The sequence below is a fragment of the Seriola dumerili genome, unplaced genomic scaffold (genome assembly GCF_002260705.1).
Source record: "Seriola dumerili isolate Sdu_G_001 unplaced genomic scaffold, Sdu_1.0 BDQW01000551.1, whole genome shotgun sequence".
Lineage (NCBI taxonomy): Eukaryota > Metazoa > Chordata > Actinopteri > Carangiformes > Carangidae > Seriola > Seriola dumerili.
In genome coordinates, this window is record NW_019174806.1 from 103,282 (window position 1) to 118,142 (window position 14,861).

At 38.4% G+C, this 14,861-nt stretch overlaps 2 protein-coding genes across 2 annotated transcripts; one reads left to right on the forward strand and one right to left on the reverse strand.

Annotated features, from left to right (window-relative positions):
• Positions 1-1,127: 1,127 nt before the first annotated feature.
• Positions 1,128-5,120, reverse strand: LOC111236056 (C-X-C chemokine receptor type 3-like). The gene is made up of 3 exons (XM_022764666.1): positions 5,071-5,120; positions 3,287-3,673; positions 1,128-3,152 (listed from the first exon to the last, which is right to left on the reverse strand). The coding sequence occupies exons 1-3, from the start codon at positions 5,104-5,106 to the stop codon at positions 2,415-2,417; spliced, it is 1,161 nt and encodes a 386-aa protein (XP_022620387.1). The 5' UTR covers positions 5,107-5,120; the 3' UTR covers positions 1,128-2,414.
• Positions 5,121-9,982: 4,862 nt separating this feature from the next.
• On the forward strand, positions 9,983-14,711 carry LOC111236036 (zinc-binding protein A33-like). The gene is made up of 6 exons (XM_022764628.1): positions 9,983-10,615; positions 11,220-11,315; positions 11,924-12,154; positions 12,288-12,310; positions 12,420-12,538; positions 12,823-14,711. The coding sequence occupies exons 1-6, from the start codon at positions 10,196-10,198 to the stop codon at positions 13,356-13,358; spliced, it is 1,425 nt and encodes a 474-aa protein (XP_022620349.1). The 5' UTR covers positions 9,983-10,195; the 3' UTR covers positions 13,359-14,711.
• The last annotated feature ends 150 nt before the right edge of the window (positions 14,712-14,861 follow it).

A 14,861-nucleotide genomic window follows, 5' to 3' on the forward strand; every position in this document is an offset into this window, starting at 1 on the left:
AAATGGCTGAAGTAAAACACAAGTTGTTACAGTTCACAAGATATTTTAAACAAAGTGCATGCCTGTTGAGATTAAACAGTAGCCTTAAACAAATAATAACAAAAGAAGTATAATACAAGCAAAAGATAAATCCTTGGGCATTGACTGGTTCCTTCCTGCAGCAGAATCTACATACAGTAAGACTGAGATTGTTAAACAAAGTGGACCTGGCCTGGTTTCAACAAGCAAAAGAAAGGCCTCTTTAAACTGGAAAGTCCAAGGCATGGGGTGGCTGACCGGAGGCGTGGGAAGGTTCCCAGTGGGCCGGACCACTTGTCTGGCCCAAGGGCCAATTTTTTATAAATTGTTCATGTAGATTGTGGCTTTAGGTTCTTTAAATTAAATCTGACAGTTATGACTTTAATTTAACATCAACTTCACATGGCAGCTTTAAGCAGAAGGCTATTTGGCCGGTGGTACAAAATGAAAACAAATCATTGGCCTAATAATGAGAGAGAGAGAAGGAGAGAGATCGGTGTGAGTCAGTGTGGCCTTCATTCTCACATCTGCCCCTCGTTCCCGTGGCTCCGTCCACCAGGCGGCCAGCGGTGGACTGCTGCTGACTCGCTTTACCTGAAAAGAAGTTCAAATCCAGTTGTGTATCTGCAGGCAACAGACAGGAGGAGCAGAGCAGCAGGTAAGGCCAATTTTACACTAAAAGACACAATAAATATTTAGTCTGAGGTCATTCAACAGCATGATGTTGTAGTGCTTAATATCTGTGTGATTATCTGAGATCTAGTTAATTTTATTACAGAAAGTTCCAAAGCAGGGAGTAAAACTACTAAAATGAAATTATGTTTGGAGTTGTAGGCCTATTTCCTGCTGTTCAGTCCTGTCTGGATTCTAATCGGACACCTCTACAGCTACTACCCTAAAGAGCGAAAAAAGGAAGTACAGTTTGGTTGTTCTGTTTCATGTTCTGTTCTATAAATCATCTATCAGTCCTACATGATAGGTGTGACATGGGCCGTACAGTATGTGATGGTTACTCGAGATGGGCTTTCGTGGACCACTCCAGGTCAAAAATCCCAGGCCGATTTATATTCTGTTGCTGTACTGTAATGTAGGCAAAACGCTGGTTTATGATTCAAAAAGTAAAATTTTATTCTCTATTTGAATATTCCATATCCAAAACCAAGATAAAGCAGTCAAAATATGTCACAAAATATATGATTTAAAAGTTTGTTTGTAAAATAGAAGATACAGTAATAATACTCACTGCAGTCCCTGAAAAATCCCTGTCACTATACATCATATCCTCACTTAGTTACAAATTAAAATATGTAAAGTTTTCACATTTTTTTCCACAACATTTCATGTTATTTATTCATTTGAATGTTAAATGTTCAGTTTATTTACATCATGCTATATATGTTGATCCAAAGCCTTCTCCACACTGCCAGGTGTTTTCTACCCAAAATATGTTGGGATATTTCACCTAAAACATATCAGAATAAGCCTTAACCATTCTAATGTATAATATGTGCATAGCCACAGATTTCCTGATTTTTTTTTACTTGACTTTGGTGAAATAGAAAGTGAAATAAAAAGTCAAAATCCTGGGTGGGATCCACATCCACTGGAAATCCCAGCAGCCAAAAAGATTGTTTTAAAGAGCAGCCTGCAGTATAACAGTGGATTCAGCCAAACACATCTGTGCAATGAAAAAATTGTCTACAGGCTTCCAATTGAAACAGAAAGACAATAGCACACTTGATCAACAGATTGAATCTGCTGCTTAATGTGTTTTAGTTGGCTTACTGTTGTATTATTTGTTTATATATTATGTTTCCAAGAAGGGGGTGTTGATATTGTCGCCTTTGAATGGTAATCTCATGGTCTTTTGGCTCTGTTGCTGTACAGTCATCTTGGCAACACACTTGTCTATGATTAAAAAAAATTAAATTAAATTTACTTTGTATTTGAATATTCCATAATAAAAAATAAATTAAAAAAACAAGATGAAATATACGCTATGAAATATGCCAAAGTTGGTTTGTGAGACAGTAGATAGCTACATTAATAATACTCACTGCAGTATTGCATGACGTGCTGACTATGATACAATGCTGCTTGATAGTCAGAATAGGGAAATGTTATTTTTCTACTACTCAAGAAAAATTAATCTGCTGCCCAAAAGCACAGCTGTATGACCTTGAGTTACAGAGCAACAGAATTATTTTTGTCCTGTGTATGTTCATGTTCAGCTGCTAAAGTGCTATGAACTACAAGAAAGCTGAAAGAAAGCATAGCCTGTTACAGGTCATACAACACAGGAAATAAGGTTCGTGTCTCTGTCGTCGTTTCAGTCAAAGTCTGCTTGTAAGCTTCAGGTTCATCAGTCGGCTTGTCAATAGGTTCATTTCTCTCTCTCAGATAGCCATGGAGTTGGAGGTGTCGGCAGACTCAGACCAAATAGAGGTTCTCCGGCTGCTGACAGCTGATTGAAATTTGACGCTCGTCTTCAGCATGCAGCCCAGAGACCTCAGGATGTTGAAGAGCTGACGCCGGAACTTCACACCCACAAAAGCATACAGGATGGGATTGAGGCTGCAGTGGAGGTAACCAATGGAGGAGGTGATAATCTTAGCTTTCTCCAGAGATGATCTGACTCCACAGGTGTCGCTGTTTTTGTTGGAATGAAGTGTTTCCGCCATGAGTGTGATGTTGTATGGCGTCCAGCAGAGGAAGAAAACCACCACCACAGCCATGATGACCCTGAAAGCTCTCTGCTTTTGAAGGCCCTGGGTGCCACACCGCAGCCGCCGCAAAATACAGGAGTAGCAGAAGATCAAGATAGCTGAAGGAAGCAGGAAGCCCACCGTGTGATAGAGCAGGCGTGATGTCAGGCGCCACTTCTCTACTGACTGAAAGGAAAACTTAAGGTAGTTGCGAACACACTCTGTTTTGTTTCGTCTGTCATCCAACAAAGCTTCCAAAAACATCCAGTCAGGGATAGAGAGGAGCAGGGAGAAGAACCAGACGGCAAAACAGCTGGCCTGAACCACCCAAGGCTTCTTACGGGAGTACATCTGGGTAGCATGAACAATGGACAGGTAGCGGTCCAGACTGATGCAGGCCAGCAGAAAGATCCCACAGTAGAAGTTGATCTGAGGGCACAAACAAATCAGCAAACGAGAAATGAAATAAAACCTCCGTATACAAACCTCTGAATATATGCTATCAAGAACTTTTCTATAATGCATGTAGCTCTAGTGCTTCTTTCCTGTTGCACATCTCTTACCGTAAAAACAGCTCCAGTGATCATGCAGATAGGAGTACCAAATGTCCAGCCTTGAACTTGAGCGGCCTGCGCAGTCCAGAGGGGCAGGGTCAGCAGCAGCAGGACATCAGCCACGCCCAGGTGGAGGATGAAGGTGTCTGTCACACTCCAGTTCTTCCTGCTCTTAGCCAGAACTCCCAGGAGCAATCCATTTCCCAGGAGGCCCACAACAAACGCAGCAGAGTACAGAACTGGGATGAACACCGCCTCAAAATGTATGCCCTCGTTCAGGTCACACACGTCACCCCCCTCACAACAGTTGGTGGCATCGTAGGAGTAATTAAAAGTATAATCTTCCCACCATAAGTCTTCTCCACTAATCGAAGCACCTTTGTTGAACAGGTCACTCTGCAGAAAAAGAAGAAGTATAGGTAAAGAAATCTGCATTAATTTGGTTTGAGAATTTGACCTGTTTAGTCAGCTTCAACCACATGGTGGTGCTATCTATCTATCTATCTATCTATCTATCTATCTATCTATCTATCTATCTATCTATCTATCTATCTATCTATTTATCTATTTATCTATCTATCTATATATCTATCTATTTATCTATCTATCTATCTATCTATCTATCTATCTATCTATCTATCTATCTATCTATCTATCTATTTATCTATTTATCTATCTATCTATATATCTATCTATTTATCTATCTATCTATTTATCTATCTATCTATCTATCTATTTATCTATCTATCTATCTATCTATCTATCTATCTATCTATCTATCTATCTATCTATCTATCTATCTATCTATCTACGTGATGCAAAAGCAAGAGATGTTCTTTCAGGAGGAGTAAGTCCAGAGTGTTCTGTTTGCTCTCTGTCTTATAAGCACATCCTGCATGATTTTTGAAGAAATAAAAAAAAAAAATCATCCTGAAGTCAATTTCTTTTTTTTATTCTTAAAACTCTCATGGCAGTATTCATTAAAGCAAATCTAACAAAAAATATTTTCAAAAGTGAAAAAGGAGTAATATGTCTTGTTATTATAAAGTAATAATCTCAGTTCCCTTTTTAGCTGGAGACGGTATTGACCACTGTTAGGGTTTGTACAAAATTGCTCTCCGCTGGCATATGGGGAAGAGAAATTGATGCACGTGTACAAGAGGAAGCAGTACACTGATCATTCACAACATTAGAACCAGTTATAGGGTTTAATCTTTCATGTTGTGATTGATCGGTGTATAAATGAATAGTTTGTAGCGAGTTAAGACCCTTTGATGAACTAAAATATGAATCGCAACATTGATTATCATCTGTAATGTGTTGCATAATTATCTTCTTTCATTTTAAATGCTTCACAAGCAGACTACCACACAGGAGTTGGCAATGCTCCATCATTCTTTCCTCGCTTGATCCTTCACAAAATGCTACAACTTTTTAGTGAACGGCACAGTAATGTATTGGCACACCAAACCACATGGTCTCTCACTGTGAGTGTGAGAACAAGTAGAAAAATGGGCGAACAAAAGAAGTAATGAAATAATACAATAAGATAGATAGGATAATGGACTGCATCAAAATTAAGTTTCTTTTCATCAATAATTAGCTACTTAGGTAAAGACAACATACACAGGTATACAGGGAAGGACCAAATCTGTTGAAACACATTACATGCATGTGATTTTCAGATGTGAATTGAAAATCCTCAAATAATAAAGAATAACATATGAATATGAGTAAAGGATGGTATGTGCATCTAAGAAATTAGAAAATAGCATAAGTAAGTAATAACCTACCAAATTGCCTGACATTGTCTTCTCCTCAGTGGGCATGTTCACAACAGAGCAGAAATGAGCTAAATGATCCACTGTTACCAATAGCAATCTAAGTAGGTGACAAAGGAAGTTAAGCAGACAGGAAAAAAAAAAAACTTGAGCCACAAAACATTTAGATGTCTTTTAGTTCAGAGAAACTGTTACAATATTACTATTGCATTGATAAATGTCATTCAAACCTCATTTTATTGTTTCTAGGCTACTTTTTTATTATTTCTTTAAAAAATTATATATAGGCTAATAATTTCTTTTGCTGCTGAAATTTGATTGATTGTTTGAAAGAAGTCCCTCTCCACAGACTCACATCACATTCACATCACATTATGAATATGCTTAGAATATATTATATGTCACAGTGTGAGTAAGCTGTTTCACTTTCTAGAGAAACTGATGAATAGTATTTCTTTGAAATAATACGGACTGATTGTAAAAAGAAATGAAACACATAAGTTGCATTTGGTGTGGAGGTTGTTTTTCAGAATCTGTTGGTGTTTAAAAGAAAGGCATCGAACTGGTTATATAGAAAATATGTATGTGTGGACTACGTGTTCATTCATTGTCATTTGAGTGACTGACAAACTCAGGAGAACATCTGCCTTTGGTCTGGTCATCGGAACACCAGTGAAAACATTTTACTTTCAAGTTGACAAAATGTTTTGCATCATTTTGGTCTTTTAAAGAAATGTTCTTCAACTTCCCTTATATGAGCAATATTAGAGGTGAACCACCATCACACAAGTTATCCTCTGCATGAATGATCTCTCCTTTATAGTTTCACTATCTCTGGTGTGATTGACAACAAGTTATTCATGTGTGTGTGCTTGCACCAATTGACCCCAGGATTTGTTGTCATGCACAATGACAAATAACAGAAAAGACACAAGGTCACAGCAGATGATATAACAGCCACTACAGAGGTAAGTGTACCTAAAAACAAGACCAGTAGGAAATACACACGAAATTAAACTTTAATAGTTTCTTAGAATTTTTTTCAGAAAACCACAATGCCAGTATGATTATAAACAAAAATAATAAATAATAATTATAGCTTATCTAATGTTGCTATTCACTTGAATGAAGACAGACAGTGAAAACTGCTCAACTCAAAATTGCTCAACTGAGCAATAAAATAATATACTGTGGTCATGTTGTTCACCTTTATCATCTCACATACCTGTTGATAGGTATAGGACAATATATGCTGACACACACACACACACACACACACACACACATTCACAAAATAATGAATGAACTTGTTCTTGTTGGTTGATCAGCTGCTCACTTTCATTATAAAAGCCTTATCAGTCTATCAGAATTATTCTTCCTCTTGACGCTATTTATATACTGTATATCAGTGTAAAATCTCCTCTTTAATCAATTTCAAAAAAACATTTCACATATGCAGTTATCTCCAAACCAAAACCTCCAAAGATTTTTATCACCTTTTTTTTTTCTCTCTCGGTATGACTCATATATGCACCCAGGCAAAGACCAACATGCAAACACAACACCTGCAACAGTACAGTTCATGAGTCTCTGACATCTCAGCTTTTTCCTGTTTTTTCACACCTTTCACACCTCACGTCAGTCAATGCAATGAACAATGTTGACAGAACAAAACTGAATTGTGCTTTATGCGAACCACAGCCTGCGTTTCTGATTTGTTACTTAACACTTTGAAAGGGATTATTTATGATTTAAAAGCACAAAAGAGAAATAAGAACTATAAATGCTGATAGCTTCAGTGTGGCTTCAGACAAAAGCCGTTGTGTTTCATTTTGATATCCACAATAACTATTTCTACACCTTTTAGCTGGACACCTAACAGCAGATTTAAACTTTGCTCACCGGTCTTCCTTGTCAAGTACTAGACAGTCTCTCTCTACCTGTTGAAATGACTCACCAACATATAATACACACATAAAATACCACTTTTTTTTTTTTAACAGATCTCTTTCAGAAATGTTCAAGTTAATAATTTGGATAAAGGGAGATGAAGTAAAAAAAATATGTTTTTCAGTAGGTATGTTAGATTGTGAGTGTACCCTGTGGAAACCATGGAAATATTTCACTTGAGGAACCGAAAGAGCAAAAATGCGAAGGAAAAAATTTTCCACGTGCCAGTTTTGATCTCTATAATTATGCACTATGGTTTTGGTTGTCTTGTTGCTAAGAGGTAATACCAACCAATCATTATACACTGCCAGCTGTCCGCAGTGTACAAACTCAACAGTTACAATCATGGTTCTTTGCTACATTATCTTCAACTTCCTGTACTGAGGGCAGTAAGAAACATAAATTATGGTGATACAGATATGAGGAAACTAAATTAATTATTTATGATTTTAATGAACAGATAAAATATCAAAGCGCCTTGAAAGAAGTATCCTTTCACTGCCTTTCACATCTGTAGAAATTGTTGTGTACACCCCGGTGTGTGAACCTGCTTTTGGTTTTGACGGAAAAATGGTTTGTTTTACCACATTGAGGTTAGTGTGACACTCACATCAGACCCTGCATTGGAGGCCGTACCTACAAATGGCATCAGTGATGACTACGTATCTGAAGATGCACTTAAATGTTTGAGTCTTCAAAAGGTTGTTACAAATTTCAGGATTAACAGAACAAAAACGGGACACAGCCCAAATATCTGACAAAGTCCATCTGACAATTTTAAGATGTGTTTGGTTGATAAGAGTTTCTCCCTTTAGGTTCTAGTGACGACTCTATGAGTTTGTTGCAGCTTGATCTCTTTTACTGTGAATAAGTGACCCACATCATCATCACATCAGATGACCCTCTCTGAGCAAGCCTCCCAATGCATGGGCCTGGTGGTCAGAGTTGGCTGGGGAAGTCCCCTTTAGTTACATGAAACTGCACAAAGTGACCTGATACACCAAGACATATTAAAGGGACAGTTACCTCAGGTATGCATTTTAAAATCTGTGAAGGTTGATAAACCTCAGAGAAAACATTTCTTCAGTTGTGATGCATCATCAGTGTCAGTGTCGGTGTCAGTGTCAGTGTCAGTGTCAGTGTCAGTTTGGGATTTGTGAGGCCTTGAAGTTTTAAACCTAAACACATTGGCTGCAAACCCTCAAGAGTAGGCAGATCATTATGTAAAAGAGACAGAAACCACAGTACCCCTTGAGGATTTCCTGTGACATTTGTAGCTGTTACAAACATTCATACATACATATTTGTACCCTTTATATTTTAGCAGTGCAGCCTATAGTTCAACAAAAATTCACCTTTGTGAATATCAATGTGGCAAAGATATGTGTTTTGTTTTACACATTTGACAGTGTGCAAAATTCATCTACTTTGTAACTGGAATAAAGTTGATATTTATTATAACATCTGACATTATGTATTGGAGTCCTACCTTACCATCAGAGTGAAATCTAAGTCATACAATGTGCATGACAACCTATGAGTACCAAGAAATGTGTGTGTAAATGGGAGAAGGGCATAGAAACCTATATGAAAACCCCTAAAGCAACTGTCATTCCAACTCAAACGCTCACCGAACACATGTAATATGAGGGGGATGTAAGAGCGTAGATGTGTCTTTGGTTAAAGAACAATATTTTTCTGTCCTTTAGTCTGAGTTTTAATGGAGTTATATCGCTATCATGTACGTAGACTATGGTAATGGACAAGCAAAGCCGCTACATTGTTTTGGTTTCTGTTTTAAATTGTTGCAAAAGATCCTTTAAAGGACAGATACACAGACAAAAGGCAAACAGCCAACAATACCTTACACCATGTTGAACTTGGTGTGAGAGATGATCACATGAGCCACATTGCAGTCTCATGTTGGCACTGTGGCTCCATCTGTTGGATATACTCACATCATGAACCCTTAGAATTGTGTTTTGAATAAAGGACTTCTGTATGATCTAATTCAGTGGTATGGGTGGACTTGAATGGGATCACTAGGAATTAGTCTTTTTAAAAGAGGATATACAGCTACAGAAATTAAATTTGAAAACATGGGGAAGGGATATTAAAAAAAGGTCCTGACACACTGTAGCTTTCATATTTGTGTCAAATTATGCAATAGGGTTTGTTTGTTTGTTTCATAGCACAAAGTCTTCACAGTGGATACCACACCAGGAGCAGAAGCCCATCTTGTCAAGAACTGGGTCCAACTCTGCTCTCTGATACCTAATATCTAAACTCTCAGCAGCTGCAGCAAACAGGAGTGAGACACTGATAACAGAAAGCTTTGGCTCCTTCACTTGCAAGTAAGAAAGTCGAGAAAAAAATCTAAATAGGCAGTTCTTATTAAAAAAAAAACAAAAAAAAAACTAAGGCTCTGCATTAAAGGGAAGATAAAGACTCGTCTTGACGCTCTCATGATGTAATATAATGATACAACGACTGTTGTGTTATCAGTGACAAACAGGAATACAAGCTGGCATGGTCTTTCCTGTGCAGACACAAAATACACTGTCTCAATCCTATTACAGTTGAATGACATGGGTATGAAAAGTGACAAAATATCAGACAAAATTAAAATAAAAAAGATTTAAGAAATCTACACAAATCGTGAAATTTTCAAAACGTGTACGAGTCTGTTCAAATACAGTCCAGATAAAATATAAGATTATCACAAATAACTGATTAGTATATGTGCCATGGTGGGTTTGTGTAGTGTTGTAGTATAATGGTAGTTGGATATATATCTTCTTTCGTCATTGTAACAGAGAGGGTGTTTTTCTCTCTGCCAGGTGAGCAAAGAGAGGTGCAGAAATGCACATCTGCTCGGGAAGAACTGACCAAAATAATTTCTTTTGCAACCTCCATATCCACTAGAGGGCAGTGTTAGATGAACCCTGGTCAGGTTTGCTGCCTGTGTCAAAAATACGGAAAAGGAGTGTGCCTGAAGTCGGTACGCGCTGTGATAGTGCTGTTTGTGGGGTTTCTACTTTTCCAGCTTGTCCCCGAAACTCATTTTTCAGTTTTTGCTAGCGTAAGAAAACATATCACTCAGAGCCAGGTGAGTGTTTATTTGTCTGTTTGCGGTTTGTGAGTTTTCTCTAAAACGAAAGTGAACGCGAGAAGGGCCCGTGAAGCCATGGCTGATAGTATGGATGAGGACATAGAGGAGACTCAGCCTCTCCAGCAGGACCTGACCTGCCCCGTGTGTCAGGGCATTTTCCAGGACCCTGTTTTGCTGCCCTGCAGCCACAGCTTCTGTCGGGAGTGTCAACACAGAAGTTTACAGTACAATAAGAAGTGTCCCGTGTGCAGGGAGGTGTTTGAGGAAGGTCAGGCCATCTCCAACCGTGCGCTCAGCAGCGCCTGCGAGACTTTCCTCAAACAGACGAACTGGCGGTTGAGCCATAAACGTCCCAGTGAGGACACTTGTAACCTGCACCTGAAGCCGCTGGAGCTGTACTGTGAGAAGGACGAGGAGCCAGTGTGTGTGGACTGCGTCACTCTGCACAGCACGCACAGGCTGTTGCCACTAAAAGACGGAGCCCCAAAGTGTAAGGTAAAGTGCCCTGACCAGTTTTTCAGCCGTTTTGTTTTTCTTTGTTGGCACCACCATTCCTGTAATCCCTAACAACTGCTGCAAGAATCTTTTCCTCTGCAGTCCTAAGAGGAAATATACCCGTATCCTCAGACCGATTCAGACAGCAGCCCGGGCAGGGGTGACCCGGGTTCATCCTCAGGTTTCAGTAACCTTGGACCCCTGATATCATGGGTTTGATAATAATAACTGCAGAATTACCACACAGTTACTTTAGGTTTATTACATTTAATAATATTACTAACAGCACATGTCACAGCCCCATGTAAATGAGTCAAAATGCTCAATAACAGGTCAAAGTGAGCCATTGTTATTGTTGTTAATTTCACCTGCGCTTTTCACCCCATGGCCATTTCTCTCCACCATGATAATTTGGTAGGTGTGTTATAATGTCCATGTTTAGCAGCAACGTTTATGTATGTAGAGTTGGAATTTTAGACGTCTTGTGAATGGTGATGAGCAGGAAATAGCCAGTACCAGCAATATGGTATGAATACAAGCTGATCATATGTACATGCGGCTGTTTGCTTATTGTTATTTAATGCTCTGTTCTTTCACATTACAGAAGGAGCTCAGCTTCAAAGTCCGGATTTTTGAAAAGAAAGTTGAAACGTATAAGAATATGACACATAAACTCGGCAACACAGTGGATTACATCAAGGTAAAGTGTGCATATTACATTTATCTACAGTGGGGTCAAAAGTCTGTTAGGAAAGTGGTCTCAAATAATAAACGAATAAAAACATATAAAAACATAATAACTAAATGAGTTTATTATTAGACAAGCTGCAGAACTGGTCCTTTAAATTTAAGACATCTACAGCCCTTGAAGCAGACACCTCCGGTTCACATCGCCGGTCTGTGAACAGCTGCCCTGCTGAAGAGTCTTTTACCAAAATAATTTTTTTAAGACACAAGATTACATTACAAATCAAAAGTACAGACTAGAGAAACTGTATAATGCTGGGAATTAAATCATCTAAAGGATTTTTGTGGATTTACATATTACACTTAGTATGTAGAATTTAGTCACCTGCATGTCAGTAATAGTTCATTGTAGTTCAATGGATCTGTTATTATATTTTTTTCCTATCCTGCTGAAGAAGAAGATTTAATTGAGATCCGGAGTTTAACAGTATACGGGTGGTGCTCGAGCAACAGGACTTTCTATACAGAGCAAAGAGGCAGTGCAAGCTTATTTAGTATGTGTATATATACTGTAATATTTAGGTAATGTGTATGTAAACTTTTCTCTCTGGCTGAATGCAGAATCAAGCTGGGCAGGCAGAGACACTGATCAAGGCAGAGTTTCAGAGGCTCCACGAAGCGCTTGTCACAGAAGAAGCTCTGCGTCTAAAAGCCCTGGCTACTGAGGAGGAGGAGAAGATTGCTGCCATACAGGAGCTGATTACCAACACGAACATGGACATCGTCGCTCTGAAAGGGCTCATTGACACTCTGAAGAAGGAGATGGGCAACGACGATCTACCCCTCCTGAAGGTAAGAGAAGGCAGCTTGACTCTACAGTTCAAAGATTTTTTTTGTTTTGTCTCTGATGTTTTAAGTGTTTTACAAGATGTTTTTAAAAAAAAATATGTTAAACTAATCTCAATCACTCTCTTTATTTTTTTAGAATTTCCAGAATTTAAAAAGACAGTAAGTAACTGCAGAACTCACTGTAGCAATCACGTATACTGTGTCTGCTGCATTTCGTTGATGTACAAATGTCTCTTGTTAACTTTACATATTGCCATCTCTGCTCTAGAAGCCAGTGGACTCATGATGACCCTTGCCTCCCTGATGACTCTCTTCTGGACATGAGCAAGCATGTTGGTGCTTTGAGCTACAAAATCTGGGAGAATATGCAGGCCCACGTCAAATATTGTGAGTAAATTATACAATGAGAGTTGGGAATGGTAACTTGTGTTAAGAACTGGGAATCCATACCAGAACTGGAAATAAAGTATTTCATATTGACTCACTGGGGTCCATTAAAACTGTGTTGGATACTTCAAACATCAGTCTAGGAAAAACTGATTAAAAAAATTGGCACAAAATACAAGCATTCTGCAGTGTTACTCTGAAAACATTGTATGAGACATTAAAGACTTTGTCAAAATCATTTAAGAGGCAGTAAGACACTGTTGCATCTCTTCCTGTGTGTGCAGATCCAGTGGTGCTGAACCCAAACACAGCCACTCCATGGCTGTCCTTGAGTCCTGACCTGACCGGTGTGAAGGAAAGCCCAGAGCTGCTGACCACCCCGGAAAACCCAGAGCGCTTTGATCCCTGCATCTTTGTCCTGGGTGCTGAAGGTTACACCTCTGGGAAACACAGATGGGATGTCATTGTTGGTGACAGCCCCAAGTGGATTGTGGGAGTGTGCAAAGAGTCAGTGGCCCGCAAAAAGAAGTTCACAGTCTCTACAAACCGTGGTGTGTGGTCCATAGGACTCAGCAAAGGGGTGTACACTGTCCTTACACAGGAGCGCTCAGAGCTTCAAGTGCAGCAGCGTCCTGAAAGAATTCGCATCAAGCTAAACATGGATAAGGGGGAGGTGTCATTTTGGGATGGTGGAACAGCAAAGCACCTGATAACTTTAAAACACGAGTTTAGTGAAAAGATTTTTCCTATTTTTGGCCCTGGGCTCCATAGCACACCTATGATTCTGGCTCAGGGAAAAATGGCTGTGCACACATCATAATGGGCCAGGATACTGCAGAGCGATGGGTTGTTGACCTAAACCTGTAGAATTTAAATTAAGAATGATAACCTTTTCCAAATGAAAAGCTTTTTAAAAGCATGACAAACTCAGCAATCAAACTGGGATGAATTCTAACTCTAATTAGAACATTAAATAAAACATTAAAATCTTCCAGTGACAAGAGATGGACCATAATAAATTGGGGAAAGATAATTAATAAAGATAGAAATGTTCAATGGGACGTAAAATATCCTAAAATCAGATATCCCTACTATAGGAATAGAAAAGACAGTACATTGGCTAAAAGCTTCTCACAAAATATTTTAAGAAAAGATTAAAGTGGTGAGGGTGACTTTAAGATTTGGCATTAGAAACTAATGTCAGAAATAAATGTTGCAACAGTACAGTATGCCAGAAATGTAACTAGAGGATAATATGTAAAAACATGCAGGCAGCAAGTGAAGAAAGGCAAGGATAGATAAACCCTCTGATGTTAATAAAAGCCTTGCAGCTGCAGGACCCATGAGTTAGGTGAGAAATGTCTTTCTGAATAATGACGTGCAAAAGCTGAGATCTGACAGAAACATGACTGGCTTTCTCTGGGTCAGCAAAGGAGAATGAAGACTTTTTTTTTTTTAAAGATCTGCCTAAGCTGAAGAAACTGGGTTGACTGATCTTTTGCCACTTTATGATGGAGAGACAGACATGTGCTGTGTGCCTGATGCTGGTGATCAATACTAATGAAAGGTGAATTAAACATTCTCTATTTACTTGTCATAGAGCTGTAGGAAACTCTGTGAGACCAAGCTCTTAATATCTGAGAGATAAACAAAAAACTAAAAAGCTGAGTGTGAAAGTAATAATTTAAGTTGCTTGCTTCTCTTGTTACACCTGTCTGTGGGAATATAGTGCTATATTTACTTTGTATATATTAACACATATTAACAAATAACTATGACCATGATACCAGGTCATAGTTATTTGTTAATATGTGCTTTAATTAATTGTTTATACTTTTATATGCTTTTGTGGATTATCCTCAAATTTTGTAATAATCTGTGCTGTTTTTTTCTTTTTGGTTTCATGATAATTGTTTTGGGTTGCTATTCATCACTCACTGCAGTGTGACCAGAAAGTAGTCATACTGAGCAGGCACAGTTTGGGCAAAACTTTGAAGAATGATATACTACTGCAACTGCTCTGAATCTGTAAATTCAGAAAAATGAATATACTGTCTCCATATGAACGCTTATTCAATAAAATATGTTTAAATCAAATTTGTTTTGTTTCATTAATTGGACCCACATAAAACTATTCTTGAATAAATCTGATTAAAGGAAATGCTGCACTTGGGACACGAGTAAATGGAAAAAAAACATGCCTAGATTGCATTGATGTAACAAACTATGAGTTACCAAGTATTTTGAGTGAATGTTACTTTGATTTATTTTGACCATGTACTCAAATTGTATTTGTTATTCTTTTGCATTATGATAAATACAT

What these genes read in the sequence shown, in the direction of transcription:
- LOC111236036 (XM_022764628.1), top strand. Translation starts at nt 10,196, where the DNA reads ATGGCTGATAGTATGGATGAGGACATAGAGGAGACTCAGCCTCTCCAG. An exon ending in ACGGAGCCCCAAAGTGTAAG is followed by an intron (nt 10,616 to 11,219) that starts GTAAAGTGCCCT and finishes TTCACATTACAG; the next exon opens with AAGGAGCTCAGCTTCAAAGT. An exon ending in ACACAGTGGATTACATCAAG is followed by an intron (nt 11,316 to 11,923) that starts GTAAAGTGTGCA and finishes GGCTGAATGCAG; the next exon opens with AATCAAGCTGGGCAGGCAGA.
- LOC111236056 (XM_022764666.1), bottom strand. Translation starts at nt 5,106, where the DNA reads ATGCCCACTGAGGAGAAGACAATGTCAGGCAATTTG. An exon ending in AGACAATGTCAGGCAATTTG is followed by an intron (nt 3,674 to 5,070) that starts GTAGGTTATTAC and finishes CTTTTTCTGCAG; the next exon opens with AGTGACCTGTTCAACAAAGG. An exon ending in TCACTGGAGCTGTTTTTACG is followed by an intron (nt 3,153 to 3,286) that starts GTAAGAGATGTG and finishes TTGTGCCCTCAG; the next exon opens with ATCAACTTCTACTGTGGGAT.